General features: G+C 37.6%; 1 protein-coding gene across 1 annotated transcript in view; it reads left to right on the top strand.

Annotated features, from left to right (window-relative positions):
* Positions 1–14,791, top strand: part of CEP192 (centrosomal protein 192) — a 77,958-nt gene that overhangs the window by 16,750 nt on the left and 46,417 nt on the right. Inside the window, exons 13-24 of the mRNA XM_068672824.1 lie at positions 148–273; positions 1,544–1,698; positions 3,219–3,265; positions 4,700–4,832; positions 5,197–5,351; positions 8,081–8,221; positions 8,504–8,852; positions 9,243–9,383; positions 11,366–11,430; positions 11,510–11,701; positions 12,247–12,370; positions 14,246–14,376. Of these exons, the coding sequence (XP_068528925.1) occupies positions 148–273; positions 1,544–1,698; positions 3,219–3,265; positions 4,700–4,832; positions 5,197–5,351; positions 8,081–8,221; positions 8,504–8,852; positions 9,243–9,383; positions 11,366–11,430; positions 11,510–11,701; positions 12,247–12,370; positions 14,246–14,376 (1,759 nt within the window). The remainder of the gene's footprint in view (positions 1–147; positions 274–1,543; positions 1,699–3,218; positions 3,266–4,699; positions 4,833–5,196; positions 5,352–8,080; positions 8,222–8,503; positions 8,853–9,242; positions 9,384–11,365; positions 11,431–11,509; positions 11,702–12,246; positions 12,371–14,245; positions 14,377–14,791) is intronic.

The following is a 14,791-nucleotide window of genomic DNA, read 5'->3' as shown; positions in this document are numbered from 1 at the left end:
CAAATTGGCTGGAAAATTATAAACTATTCAAGTAATTAAATATATAGAATATGAATGAAGATGAGTCAAATACGACTTTCTTCCATTTCTTTGAGAAATGCATATTAGAACAACTCTGTTTTGTGCTTTCCCTCCCAACCCTCACAGGCTTTCTGATATCCTGGCATCTTACATAGAAGAAGGGAAACGGTCACCTCTGTCACAATCTTCTCATGGTAGCCAGTCAGATCCTGAGCCGATGGGGAGATTTGCCCTCAGCTTTCATGATGACCTGTGAGTGACATACCTAAAACTAGTTCTTTCCTAAAATGCACGTACCAGTATATAGTATGTAGATCTATTAAGCTATTCTATAAGCTGATAGTGGAATATGTTTGGATTTGGAAAATACCTTGTCAGTCATAACAACCAGGGTGAATGTGGTCTCTGACAATAATGTGCCTCCTGCCAGCTGCCCCGATCTCTGAGGGTGCTGTTTACTTCCCTGTAAGTGGTGTGTTTTCCCTACAGCAGCAGCCAGCATCCTAAAGTGGAGTCTTACCTTGCCACGCAGTATGGAGCTCCCGTTGTGAGAGGAATGGGATGAGAAGATGATTGGTTGTTGGCGTGCCTTGAAAAGCGGGCTGCTACTGGCAGTGGCTGCCTGCTTGAGTCACAGCTTCTGCTGCGGGCCTTTGGTAACTAGAGAGCTCAGCTGTGCATTTGTCTGTTAGTGTACAGGGTTGAGGAGCTCAGGTGCTTTCCTTGCTAAGACAGCTCCCCTGTGTTTTCTGAAGGGGAGGGAGGATGTGCAATCCCGTGCAACCCTGCCACTTAAGCCTGCAGCTCTACACAAACAGAGTTCTGCTGTCTAATTGACTAAGCGTGCATGTACTTAAGTTTAAGAAGTCACATTTTAGACTTTCGAATTCAAATAAAATTAAGACATGAAATATTAATACAAAAATGTTTAACTTAGTGTGTAAATTTTTAAAATCTTATCAGAAGTGAAAAGTAACCTTCCTGCAGAATTACAAAAGCTGTTAATGAAATTCCAAGTAGTTCTGTTCAAGATTCTTTATGTTCAATGTTCTTTATGATTTAGGCCCTAATGTAATGTTATGAGAGGTATACTCATATTTAAAGGCTTAGCAAAATCGTTAGTGTTTGTTTGACTTGCTCTCAATTAGATTATGGAACTTGCATGGCATAAACCTCTTCCCCTTTATACTTTTCTCACTTATTGCAAAAAATCAAGAGAAAGGAACAAACAAGGGAAAAAAGGGGGCATGTTATAACATTAAATTACAGTAAGTGCTTCAGTGGAACACTTTAGGTTGTGAAAAGGCAGCCCTTGTGGTCTTGATAACTATCCCTGTGTTATAAAATGTCAAGTAAAGATGTGTAGGATCTATGTTGATGCAAACAGCTGGCTTTCTAGAGATGAAGGTATTAAAATTGGGCAATTTCTCAAGTCTTTATATAGAGGGATGTTGTACAGTAATGTTGCTAGATATGTAATCTTGTTATTTTTTACTGAAATAATTCTTTTTTTTTTTTTTAGTGAAGTTGCTACTCAAGTTAAAGAACCTCAACCTGCTAGTGTTTGCCTGAAAGAATCCTGCTCGATATATGGCGATCAAGGCCAGAGTGTCATTGAGCATTCAAATCACCGTCAAGATACCTTACTTGATTTATTACCGCTTGAACAATTGGAAGGTATTAAACTTGGAGAGGGATTGCATGCTTGTTGTCAGTAGAAATAGCTTGTTATGGTCTAGGTGTCTTCTCTTGATCCTTTCAGTGTTTTGTGACATTGTGTAAATGGGGTTTGAAGAAGAATATTTTTATTTTTAATTGGAACAAACTCTGGACACAGAAAGCTTGTGGCTGACATCATGTTGGATTTCTATCCAAAGTACAAAGCTAGACAGGAAGGTGGTAAAAAAAAAAAAAGTTTGCTGTAAAATGCTGTAACTAGAATGCAAGACTCTGAATTTATTTGAGGAACTTTTACCTGTGAAAAAGTATGTGTAAGTTGTTTTCTAACCCTTCTCTTTCAGTTGGTTTAAGTCTATGAAATTATATCTTAATTAATGTCCTTTTTCTTGACCTGGTCCAGCCTCTGATGGCTGATCTTTAACTGCAGCTGTAGAAAGTAGAAGTTCATACTTTCCTAGTGTGATGTATGAAAAAGTGGTTTGAAGTACTTGCCATGAGAACCGTGCTTTCTGGAAACAGGCCTAGAACACTGGAAGCAAAACAGTGTTCTGTAACTTGTTTTAAATGTGTGGTTGTTGACGTTCAACTTGGGGGGAAGAGGAAGGACTTGCTAATGCTAGTCCTGTGGTTAAATTCTTCTGGCTCCTCAAAAATTCAGTACATATACTCAGTGAACACTTATTTCTAGTCTCCTCGAAACTTTATCTGAATTTTCATGAAGTAAATATTCTTAATTTAATAAGAACAGATTCTATTAGAAAGCATGGCTTGTCATGTAAATGGAGCTCGTAAAGCACAATTCTAAGTCAAGTGCTGTCTTCAGTCATTTATTATTGTAGTCTTGAGGAAGTGGCACTTACCTATGGCAGCAAAAATCATGAGGCCTTTGAAACTGGGAAGACCCAGTGTTTGGGCTAGGTTGTGCTCAGTGCTGCTTAGCCATCCAATTTTAATTTGTGGTTTATTCAATGATTAGGACTGTAGTCTAAACTGCTTTTATTCCCATCTATTACTTAGTTAGGAATCTTTTTTGCTAAAATCTGTGTGTGTGTGTCTAAAATGCTTTGTCTTGTAGGACTTACAATTAGATTATGTGTGGATATAGTAAAAATAAAATTGTAAGTTGCTTCCAAGTGATCAAAAAAGAAAAAAAAGTATTGGCTCAACAGGTGAAATGCAACAGTGGAATTTAACAGTTGTTGCTGTTCCTGCTTCTCTCGATACAACGAGGGACTCCTTACCTTTTTACACTGCTTTATAGAAGTCCTTCAGGCAGTAATGATCAGACAATGTTTACAGTTTTAGCCTTGATGAATCCCTGACTCTTTAATTATTTCCAAGATACTTTTAATAATTGTTATGAGAACATATTTTGGTCTTGTGATAACACTTATGTTTCAGGGTTATTTTTATAGTGTATGACAGGATCTTCAAGATGCTGTCTGCTCTCTTATACAATAGCTATCAGTTAATAGTATAACATACTGATTTTTTTTTACTACATTCTTTTGTTCCAGATTTGCCAACTGGAATATGTTTTCTTCCAGACATTAAGAATAACAAGGTGAAACCTTTTCTAAATATAGTGAAATTAAAGTTTTTCAAGTAATAATCTCATAAGTTTTAACTCTGTGAGAGAAGGAGGGAGGAAATTGATCAGGTTTTGTTGTTCTTCGGGTGGACCTGAAGGCTGTCGAAGTACTGTGATGCTGAATGTGTCGTGCCTCATTTTGCTTCCTTTTTCCAGCTCACTTAACATAATTAACACCATGGGAGCATGGCTCCACCTGATCTCTCTTAATTGTGGAAGCTGTTGTTTACTCCTACCCTGTGCTGTCTTCTCATTCTTTATTCATGTGTGGATCTTCTTATCGCAGTTGTAGTTTAGCTTAATGAAGAGCCTTGAAGGAACCTCTCTGAACGCTTTTGGAATTTGAAGTAGATAATGTCAGCCGGATTTGCCTTGCCCCTGAACTTGTTAATTGCTTTGAGGAGTATCAGTTCAGATGGTTTCTTTAGTGTTCCCAACATAAACTGCACCATTTGTAAGATCCCAATCCTATTGTTGCACCTGGATTATTATTTTTTTTTGCCTCTGTAACCCAGAGCTAGCACACAGGATATTGACAGGGCTGAGCTTCAGCTGCTTTTGTCTACTGCTTCAGAAAAGCTGATGATTACAAGCACAGAGTTATAAGGCAGGTGGGAATGGGAGTTCCTGTGGCCCATATAGAAAATATGCTTCAGGCTGTAGGAAGATACTGGCCAGCTACATGCTTCTTCATGTGTCAGCTGGTATTTACTTAACTTTCTTTCAGTTGATTTCTTTTTATTTATTTTCTAAGGGCCCAATGGCCAGTGACTTGCAGTTAAATACTCACAGGCTGTCAGTTGAAGACCATAATTGAAGTTTTTTCCAACTATCTACTGTCTGCCCCTTTCTGAACTTTGATTTTTTTGGTAGCTGTCAAAGATGAATTGCTTATCAGTTTAGACAGAACCAAAATAGACATTGAAATTCTGTTTGAAAAAAAATAAAAATAAAATCAACAAAGGGTTGATCTGGCATGTGATTTCTGAAGAAGCATTGTTATAGCAGTATGGGAACAACTTGAGTGTTTCCTACTTCGTACTTTAAGCTGGGATTATGGCTTACTGAATGAAGAGAGGTTTATTGCTCCTCCCCTTCCCCCCCCAGCGAGTTAAGTCTTTAATGCAGTGGTTCAGTGTTTTAGTTCTGAAACCTTTTATGTTTGGTGTTATTCAGGTTCTTTTTCCCTCTGTCTGTTTTATGATCTTTGTGTCTCTTGCACGTATCCATTCTGGAAGCTAGCTGGCAAGATTCATAGGAACTAGAATGTTTGCTGGGATATGGAGGAAGAAAGTGATGGGGGGGATTTTAGAATGTTATTAAAACTCCTTAGTTATTTACTATTAAGTGGATTTATACAATAGCTAATAACTTCCAGACACATTTTTCTCTGGATGTTTTTTACAGGTTGGTCCATCTGAACCTTCTGAAAAGCTGGCAGAAGGTGAAACCTCAAGTGATCATCTTAGCAATAGCCTTTCAAGTTTTTTGGAAAATGAGAAACTGTCATCTCTTGCAAGCTTAGAAGGAGATTCCACTGGTAAGAGCATTTAGAACTTTATAACTTTCTCTGGGTAGTTGAGCCTAGAATTCTGACACAATGTTACTGCCTTCTTGAGAAGAAAGCTATTACTTTTTTGTTTTGTTTTATTTAGGCAGATAACAATAGGGAGTCTGGGAGTTGAAATGCTACCTTATGGGCATCTTGTTTTTCTGTATATCACTACTCACAGCATAAGATTGCCATGTGTTACTGTGACCCAATTCTTTTTGAGTGGGGGAAAAAGAGGATAATTCTGATCTGACTGTGTCTCTCTGTTAAAGTTTGCAGTGTTGCTCTGATAGTAGATCAGGTGATTATTAAATATGAAGGGTTAATGGAGTATTTTCTTTTCTTTCACTAGATGATGATATTGATGATGAAGAGTTCTTTGATAACCAGCTGGAAGCCTATTTTGAACAGCTGATACCACCAGAAATACCGAGAGGAGACATCAATGTAAAGAAACTTTCAGAATGCTACGCAGCACTGAAGCTGTCTGAAAATGGCTTGCTTCAGGTAAGTTTAAAGAGGAGTCCCAAACTCTGCATGCCCAACAGCCCTTAAGCAGGGTAACATCTTTGAGGGTTGTCTGCCAGGGTGAAATAGATTTTCTTTCCTGACAAACCCAACTACTGCCCAACAGGTAGCCTGTAAGTAAAGGATTTTTTTTGACAGTATGTACAGCACTAAACTAGCAAACAAAATGATCAAGTGAGATTCTGACTCTCCTTTACCTTTGCAAGGTTTTCCCTGGAAGGAGAGGAAAATAGGAAAGAAGTTAGGTAGCTGTTTTTGTATTTATTGTCCTCTTTGTAGTCCAGAGCTAGCAGCTGGTACATATGCTTGTTACAGAAGACCTCGTTTATGAGATAAGGCATGGAGAAATTAGGTAAGTAGCTGGCTGTTTTGAGAGGTGTTAAACTGGAAGACTAGTGTCAAAGCTTAAGAACTTCCTACTCCCTATTAGGTGTCTACCTACTATGTATATAGGATATAGTCTCGGTTCAGGTTTTCCATCCCCTAACACTGCTCCTCACACTCTTCTTTGTCATTTTCTTATTTTTCTTGATAAGCAGTTCTATGCAGTAATTCTGTTGCTTGATCTTGCAAAGGAAAAATTTAATCCAGACTGTTAAGAGTAGATTTCTCCCTTCTCTGGGATGATGGAGACTTGTCCTCAGAAATCCTGTAATAACTAACTTTGCATCAGTAGTGTTTCCTGAAGAAGGACTTTTCCTGCTGGGCTACTTGAGACTGCATTTCTTAGACCTTATTACAAAAGTATATTTTTCAGATAATAAAAAAAAATAAAATCCAATTCTGAGCTGTAAGATAGTTTGTCCTAAAGAAAAGGAAATAATGTCCTGAGCAGTACGTTACTCAAGTATCCATTAGGATATTAGCATGTGATATTGGATTGCTAGCTTGACCTTTCAGAGTGACAGTGAGGTAGGATGTATGTCAGCAGTTGCTGAAGATAGAGCTAGCCTGTGCCTGACGAACTTCATGTGTGCTACGGTTCAGTCTGCCATTTCTGGAGCTTCTTTTTTAGAGTTCTGTGTCATGTGTGCTAGTCTGAACTTACTGCATCTCTGAGGTCTTCTCTTGAATGCATTATGGTAGGAATATCTCTTCTAAACATTGTTTTCAGCTTTCTAGTGGTGGTTTTAGTGTCAAAAATGGCAAGGTGTTTGTAGGCGAGCGTTTGGGATCCTCTTGTGTCCAATAAGGAAAATGTTGCTAACAGAGCTGAAGTCTGTACTGATACCGTAGTCTTCTGAAGGCCTTCTGATTTAAATTCGATTACCAGCATCTGAATACAAAGAAACCTTAATGAGGAATAAAAAAGCTGTCTATACCCATAAAATATTGCTTTACCCCTTCCTCCCCACCACCAACAAGGGGGGGTCAGCTGAATGGCAAGTAAGGCCACCTGTCTGTCTTGCTTGTAATGTCCAGGAGATGGACATGTTGTCTGTGTAGGAATTGCTTCATTTTATTCTGATGGTTCTGTGACAAAACTACTTTACATGTTACAGCTATTGATTCTTAATTAAAGCTGAAGTCCTAACTGCATCAGTCTTCAAAGGATGGAGTGGAGTTTTGTATTAAGATATTTGTTACCCTTTTTGAAAATAAATTTAATTAACTTCTGACAAAATATTACTTCCTATTAGTTTTATTTTTTATTTCTGTAAATATTAAGGTTACGCTTGATGGCACTAATGTCTGTTTATTTTGTAGTGTACAACTAGTTTATAAAGAGCTTTTCAATCACCAGGTTATTGTTGTGGGTAAAAATCTTCAAGGTTTTATTAAGTGAACAGCATCATGAAGATTTAGTTTTCTAGGGGAGGAAATAAGTGCCTTAGAGAGGCAGTCAGCGTGTGGAGGGTAAGCACAGAGCAGCAGCTGGCTGCTTCTTGTCTTGGCTTCGCGTAGCAGCTAAGCCTATTACAAACAGATTGCTTGGATGGGAAACTGACACTTGCACGCTTGACCAGAATAGGAAAGTGTGATTTATTCAAACAGGTAAATGTTTTGCCAAGTAGCTTCAAAAAAACAGTGTCATAAAATTTATTTATTGCTTAAAAATCGTTACAGGAAAGATTGTAATGACTCTAAGGAGGTGTTGCTTGATAGGTTCAGAAATTCCCTACCTGGCTTCAGACTTTCCAGGCTGTGGGAAGTGTTCTGTTAACCTCCCTAACAGTAGTTCTGCAGAGGCTGCCAGTTGCTGATCTACAGCTGTACATGAAGGAAGTAACAGGTGTTTGTTTGAGACCCTGTGGCCACAGTGAAGAGTGCAAGTAGCAGTTACGTTATCTGCTCTCAGCTCTCTCCTGTTTGTGTAATGTTCCTGCTTCCACCCCACTGTAGAGGGTGGTGGGGTGGGTACAGCAGGTGCTGAGTTGGTCCTTATTCAGCAGTGGTTCTAGAGGAGAAGAGAGGCAGTACGGTGTACTCGTTAAGGACGGTGAAAGAATGCAGTAGGAGGAAGAAGAGATCCTCCATCCTCTTGCTGTGCATGTGCTCAGTGGGGCAGTTCTGTGGGTTGGCATAGCCAAGAGTTACTGTCCTCTTCAGTAGTACTGGCAGCCAGAGATGGCAGTGGCACACGAACAAACACTTTACTGGAAATATATTTTTTAACTTTATAGAAATAACTATATCTTTTCTTATCTTCAGTATATCTGTTGTAGTGCAACTGAAATCTTTATTGTTGTTATTATTCTATATTTAAGGAGGACTTTCGGGTTCCTGATGCTTATCCAGCAGTGACAAGAGCAGACTCTGGAAATGCTAGTGATGAAGATTCACAAAACCAAGGGATAACTGCATGTCCAGAGCAAAGAGAGATGCTGCCCAGAGCAATAAGGCAACTGGTATGGAATCGCTATTTAAATTTCTATTTATAATATAGAGAATAAGACAGTAGTTTCTGTGTATATGTATTTATATTTTTTAAAAAAAGTAGTGCATTTGAAAACCTATAAGAGGTTGAACTAACAACCCAAACTCACTTTATAAAAGGTGAATAATAATTTGTCTAGATATACTTTTCAAACGTAGTTGACTTTGGCTATTTTTTAACCTAGGACTATTAACATAAACAGTTAACAAATGCAATGCTGACACTTTAAAAATCATTATTATTTTTCCCTGAGAATTCCATGACTAGCGGAGATGTACTAGATTCCTGCAGCGCTGCTGAGTTGCGATTGGATTCACTGTATCTTCAGTGCATGGACAGCCATGAAGCTGATGTTGCGGGTGCTCTTTCAAAGCAAGAAATACAATCCTCTTCCGAGTGTCAGGCTGCCGCTTCTGATGCAGAAGTACTACGTCCAGCAAAAGCAATTTCGGAGCCCTACACCACTCCTAAAATTCCTCTTAGTGCAAATGCACCTGGAACAGATGCAGATTCAACTGAATGTGAAGTTGGTCTTGCTGATGCTTACCTGTCTCCAACTGCAGACAGCTGTGAGAACACAACTTTATCTGCAGCAGACAAAGGTAGGCTGCTTTAGATATAACCTAGGTATGCAATTGTGGTTAGACTGTTTACATGGAAAGAGAAATAAAGTTGTTAGGTATGATTTTTTTGAATTGTGAAAGTTATTTTTTAAAAAAATCCACCGTTTCTTTATAAATAAGAAATAAGTAGTTTGAATAAGTTTTGAGCTGCAGCTTTCAAAAAATACCAACTGATGTATATTGGACTTATATTGAAACATTTAGAGTTGCTTCTTTGATTAAAAGCTGCTGCAACTTACAGTTGCAGCTATGTTATCTGCATTAACTTGTTGCTGACCCTTGGCAAGTGAACTCCTTACTTAAATTTAAGAGACTTTACCATGTTACTATTATTTTAATCAATAGTGCGGTATTTGATGTATCTTTCAGGCGATATACCACATAGCATTGTTTATCAAAATGAAGAAGGCAAATGGGTGACTGATCTTGCTTATTATACTTCATTTGATGAAGAACAAGACTTAAATCTGGCTGAAGATGATAAAATAGATGAAGACTTCATAACTGGATGTATGTAATCTTTTTCCATTTTAGTTAACTGTTGTTATCTGTAGTATAGTATTAAGTAAACTTTAATCCCTTTTAAAACTTTTTTTTGTATTTAAAAAGTTAGTATTTAACGTTGCAAATCCTTCAGACTTCAGATACAAAAATTGAAATCTGACATTGTTAGTAGCCTACAGTGATATTAATAGTTATAGTTGGTAGCTTCTTCCCTTTTTTCCTTCTCTTCCCAGGAAGTGGTGTGAGTACTGAAATGTTGGAACCTACTGGGGATGTTTACAGGGCTCTTCTAAGAAATCCCAGGCCTTCGTTTACATAGCTTTTTAAAAAATTTTCCTTTAACTGTCTCAGACTGATCTTCATGGCAGCCTCTCTGTTTGTCATACAGGCGTGGATGGTGTGCCTGTAGTACTGTAGACAAACCGATTGCTTATCACCAAAATATGCTCTGATCATCTGTTTTTACTAGACAGATTGGAGCATTGTATGCAACAGTATTTCTCCTCGTCTCTCCTAGTTTCTAAGGCTGACATATGGATGGGCTAATGTATTCTGTAGATGTCTGCTCAAGGTTCTCTGATCTTTCAAAGAGGACACTGTGCAGAACAGTTTATTAGGAATGCAAGATCAAACAGGGTTGATTGGTTGAAGCAATGTTTGTCAACACTGTGGTGGTTTTCTGTTGGAACAAATGAGATCCAGTGTAGTAGAAACTTCCCTATGAGCTATGTCAGCGAAGCAGAGCTCCTTCATTATTTTTTTAAATGCCAGGACATTTTGGACACTTTGCTGTATTTCAGACTCAGCTTGTCCAATCATTTGAATATTTGTCTGCTGTAAATTTTTCCAGGAGTATTTACTTTTTTCCCCACCTGATGTTTTTTAAAGGAATTAAGCTTTCCAGCTGCTTGGCTTACCTTTTCACATGGTACAAGACCTGTGCTTCCAGATTCAGCGTGGATAGTGTTTTTCTGTGTGCTAGTTTGCCTGTTTGTCTGCAGTGTTCAAGTGTGATGGCTTGAATGCTTGACAGCTGAGAGATTTGTTTTATATGGACAGAAAAGAAATGACATCTGATGATGCTTGAGTCTCACTAATAACATGTCTATCTCTGTCAGTGAGTTATGCACACTATGTATTCTTGTATAGAGTAGTTAGTGCAAGATTGCTCACTTGACAGAGCTTAGTGCTTCAGGAAGTCCTCGTAAGATTCCTTATGGCTTACACAGAAGATCAAAGAACTGATAATGACCTAAAGTTCCACTGGATGTTACAGCATGTCATTGATAGCGGCATGTTGCCTTTAGGAGATACAGTTGGAATACCTCTTTATTGAGCAACCCAGTTTTGTTGCTTTCCTCAACAGTACGTATTCTAACTTTGCATAAGTCACTTTGACAGACAACAGCTATATTAACTTTACACGTTTGCATCCATTCTTGATGTATTCCTTCGTGACTAGGGATGCTATGTGTACAAGGCCACATACTTCAATGTTGAAGTATCATTAAGCAGACCAAAATGGTAAGGTAGTAACAGTATCTCTTGATAAGTAGTTTTTAAATCATTTCAGAAAAGAGATCTGAAGTGTTTGTTGTTATTTAAATATTAATTATGAAAATAATACAAGTATTTGAGTGGATAGCATAATCATTACAAATATATATATATATATAAACTATATATATAGAGAGAGAGTTTGGTTTGGTGTTAAGGCCATAAGATGCCACCTTTATTCACCTCTAAGTTAGCTAGTCAAATACTACTTTTACTATGGCTCCTAAGGATGCAGGAAAGCAAACTTCATATGAACTTTTCCCACTGTAATGGGAGGAACAACTCCTGGTGTGTCCCAGATTGTCTTGGTTGCAGAATTAAGCATTGCAATCTTTGCCTTAAAGTTTAGTTTAATGACACAAAATGGTAACGTTAATGCAATGCTTCCTAAATTCCGACTTGTTTTAATTCGTGTCCTTTCTGGTTTTAAGCTGAAGCAGCAGCAATGATTGCACAAGACCAGGAAGAATTTGAGAAGGAGCACAGACTTGGGCAGGTAAATAATTATCTGAATGTAAACAGAATAACACTCATTTATTTGCAAGTTACAATTTCTGAAACTTCTTTGTCTACAGGCAGAAAAAATAGACATTCTAAATGCATCTGAAGTAGCAGACTCCTCATGGAAGTCTGCCAATAGCTGCATTCTTCTGAGAACATCTGAACTTAACAGAGATGCCAGTTACCTACGTTTGTCTTTGGGAGAGTTCTTTGGTCAGAGATCTGAAGCTCTGGGTTGTCTTGGTGGAGACAGTGATGTGAAACGGGTATGTATCATAATGTCTGAAGGTGCAAGGGAAGGACAAGGAAAAAACTACTGCTGTTATTACAAACCTCGTAACTAATTCTTTTGGAGAACTACTTTATAAGTTTGCTTATTAAGGAAATTCTGTATGTATATATGACAAGTATGGATTAGTTTGTTTCTCACTGGTACTTGCTTGGAACTTCTGATATGAAGGGCTGGTTGGTGTTAACAGGGAATCTTTACCTTTTGGTCAAAAATTAATTATACGTAGGATTACGGAGAAGAGAATATGCCACGTTACATGCTGCTTGTTAGAGGTCTGAGCAAACAATCCACCTAGTAGCTGAGTTAAATGTTGCTCACACAAACACCACACCGCATCACACCGTATGTATTTTGATTAGGCACTTGCAAAGCTAGGAGGTGTGTTATTTCTCAGCCATACAAAAGCCAAACACCAACTGGGGAGGCACTGTGTCTGAAACTGCTTTGCAAGCCAACTGAACCTTTATATTAATGATTAAATCAACTAATGCTGTATTCTGGGGTAACTTTGTTTTATAGCCATCTTTTGGTTATCATATTACATCTCCGAAGAAAAGGGAGCCTGTTGCTTTGCTAAGACAATCTGATGTCTCAGGATGTGACACTGTCCGAGAAACTTCGCAGCTTTCTGATGTGTTTACAGGTAATTATTGAACGGAAGGGTCAGCCTTAGGCAGTCTGTAACAGTAGTTAAGAATTACTTGTATGTTACTTGCAAGGACTGTTAAGAAGAATATGTGATAGACTCATTCACCAAATCATTTTCAGGGGTGTGGGGTTGAAGATGGAAGCACCAACAAAACACAGAGCCTACAGAGTTGCAAGAGGGAGCATTCTAATACCAGATATTAGCTGAAGTTTTCTTGGTAATGTGAGCATTTCTAGACACTGGATAAATACCAGAGTGCAATGTAATAATTGAAGTCTGGTCAGAGCTTTTTCCTATTGAAAAAGCTATATAAATGTGTTGCCAAAAGAAATGAAACCAGAAAGCTGGTTTGTTTGCCTGTACAGGTATAGAGGATGTAGGGAAAGAACTAGAATTGGGCATGAGCTGTCTGTGTCTGTGCATGTGTATATAGTCTAATTTCTTTCCTACTATCTTTTAAAATAAATAAGTACATTTCTGTGATATCTGAGTGACTCTAAGTAAAAAGAGATTCTTTCAGGATTTTATATGTGAAAATCACAATATGCACTTTGCATATTTGTATATCAACTTAACAAGCTACACCTAGGAAATAATTAAGAGTACTTGCTCAAAAGACAAGTTCATTTTAAAGTGTGTCTGCTGTTTTTGCTATGGATGGGGTGACATCAATCTTTGTGAGCCTCTCTAGCATTAATGCAGTGACTTGGTGAAAAACATCCATCAGGTTTTTATGGAGCACGTGTCCTTGAAAACAACTTTACAGCCATTATCTTCCTCATTCCGGGACCTTCCAAATATTTTTAAGCATCTCTAATGATTTTTTTTAACTGTTAGTGTGCTTAAGTCCATTCCAAGAAGTCTGTGTTTTTGTCAAAAAACAAAAACAAACAAAAATCCACAAAACTAGCTAGTTACTGAAGTTTGTGACCACTGTCCAGGTAAATAATAGCTATACCTGTTGCTTTAAATAATAGACAAGTAACCGGATGTGCTCTGTAGTTATTTTGATATGGGTATTGCTATAAATGCTAGGGGAAGGATGTTTTTAGGTCACTTTGTGGCCAGGATGTTAAGAGTTATTGCCATCTGATTTTTCAGTAGTACTGGCAATGATCTTTATCAGCAATGTCAGTATGCAATTCCTCTTTAAGGAGCAGTAAATGCAGAAGAAGCTGAGAGCTTAGCCACTTGAGGGAGGGTATTACTTGAAATGCGAAGTGTATCTAAGCTCCAAATATCTGCTACAAGCAGAACAGAAATTAAAAATAAATAAAAGTGCTTTATAATTATTTTCTTACTAAGCTGAACATTTTTAAAACTTTGTTTTTTAGTGTTCTAGGAAGTCTGGATGTCTTTCTTTTAAGCAGAAACTGCTTTGGTGCTATGGTAGCCTATAGATCTCATCAGAATATCTCCTAGTTTGGGTTTGGTCTGGTAATCAAGAAGATTCTTAATGGTTTTGATGGTTTCAGAAACATGTCCTCCTTCAAGGTCATTGCTGTTTACCTCTGTCAAACCCTCCAGCATATGAAAAATGGATTTACTCAGATACAACTTTGCCAGTTTTCTACTGGAGTTGGGTTTGTGTTCATGTTACCTTGCAAATACTATTTTAAGAGATTTGTTTGGCTTGAAATAATGTGATAACCTACCTGAAAATGAAGAGCATGAGCATATGGTATTAATTTTGTGAACTGAATTTAGACTTTTGAGTATTGCACAGACAACATTTGATGCTTTCAGTATTTGTACTTGTGCCATTATGGCAGTTTTTTTCCTACAGAGCACTACAGGAGCACGTGTGTCCAATGAATGCTGATATTAAGACGATATAATTAATTATCAGTCTTTTTTCTTCTTTCTCAGAAGACTTGGAAACACAAACAAAAGAACATGGAAATTCTACCAGCTGTGAAAGTGCATGGCATAGGGTGTATTCTGCGGCTGGAATACAAAAAAGCATTAATACAGAAGCAGCTACTCAAAGTAACCCAAAGGTATTTCTTTGTATTTTCTATTAATTGCAAGTATGAACTTGAACAAAAGTCACTTAAAGGTCACTTGACACTTCTTCTTATTATTGCTTCTTTAAATAAGGCTAAATTTAAGCTTTCATAGCAACTTGTTCCTTTTATATCAGTCATTTGAAATCCTAGCAGGTATTTCTGTTTCTTGGGGTAACTTTGTTAGAATGCCACGATCCTTTGGAGAGCGAGGTGTTACTATTGTCATCTCATTTTCCTTTTTCTCCCTTCCTCATTTGGGTTGACAGACCAAGCAGTTCCACATAGTGTACAAAATGAGTAATTTTCCCATTGTAGTGTTTCTTCTTGGCAGTAGGTTAGAAATATTGGAACAAGAAATGTGAACATATTAGGCAAATGCAAAATCACTTAAAAAATACATTTCTTA

This window comes from Anas acuta, chromosome 2 (genome assembly GCF_963932015.1).
Source record: "Anas acuta chromosome 2, bAnaAcu1.1, whole genome shotgun sequence".
In the NCBI taxonomy this organism is placed as follows: Eukaryota; Metazoa; Chordata; class Aves; order Anseriformes; family Anatidae; genus Anas; species Anas acuta.
Note: the sequence above shows the minus strand (reverse complement) of the source record. Positions and strands in the feature narration are given on the sequence as shown.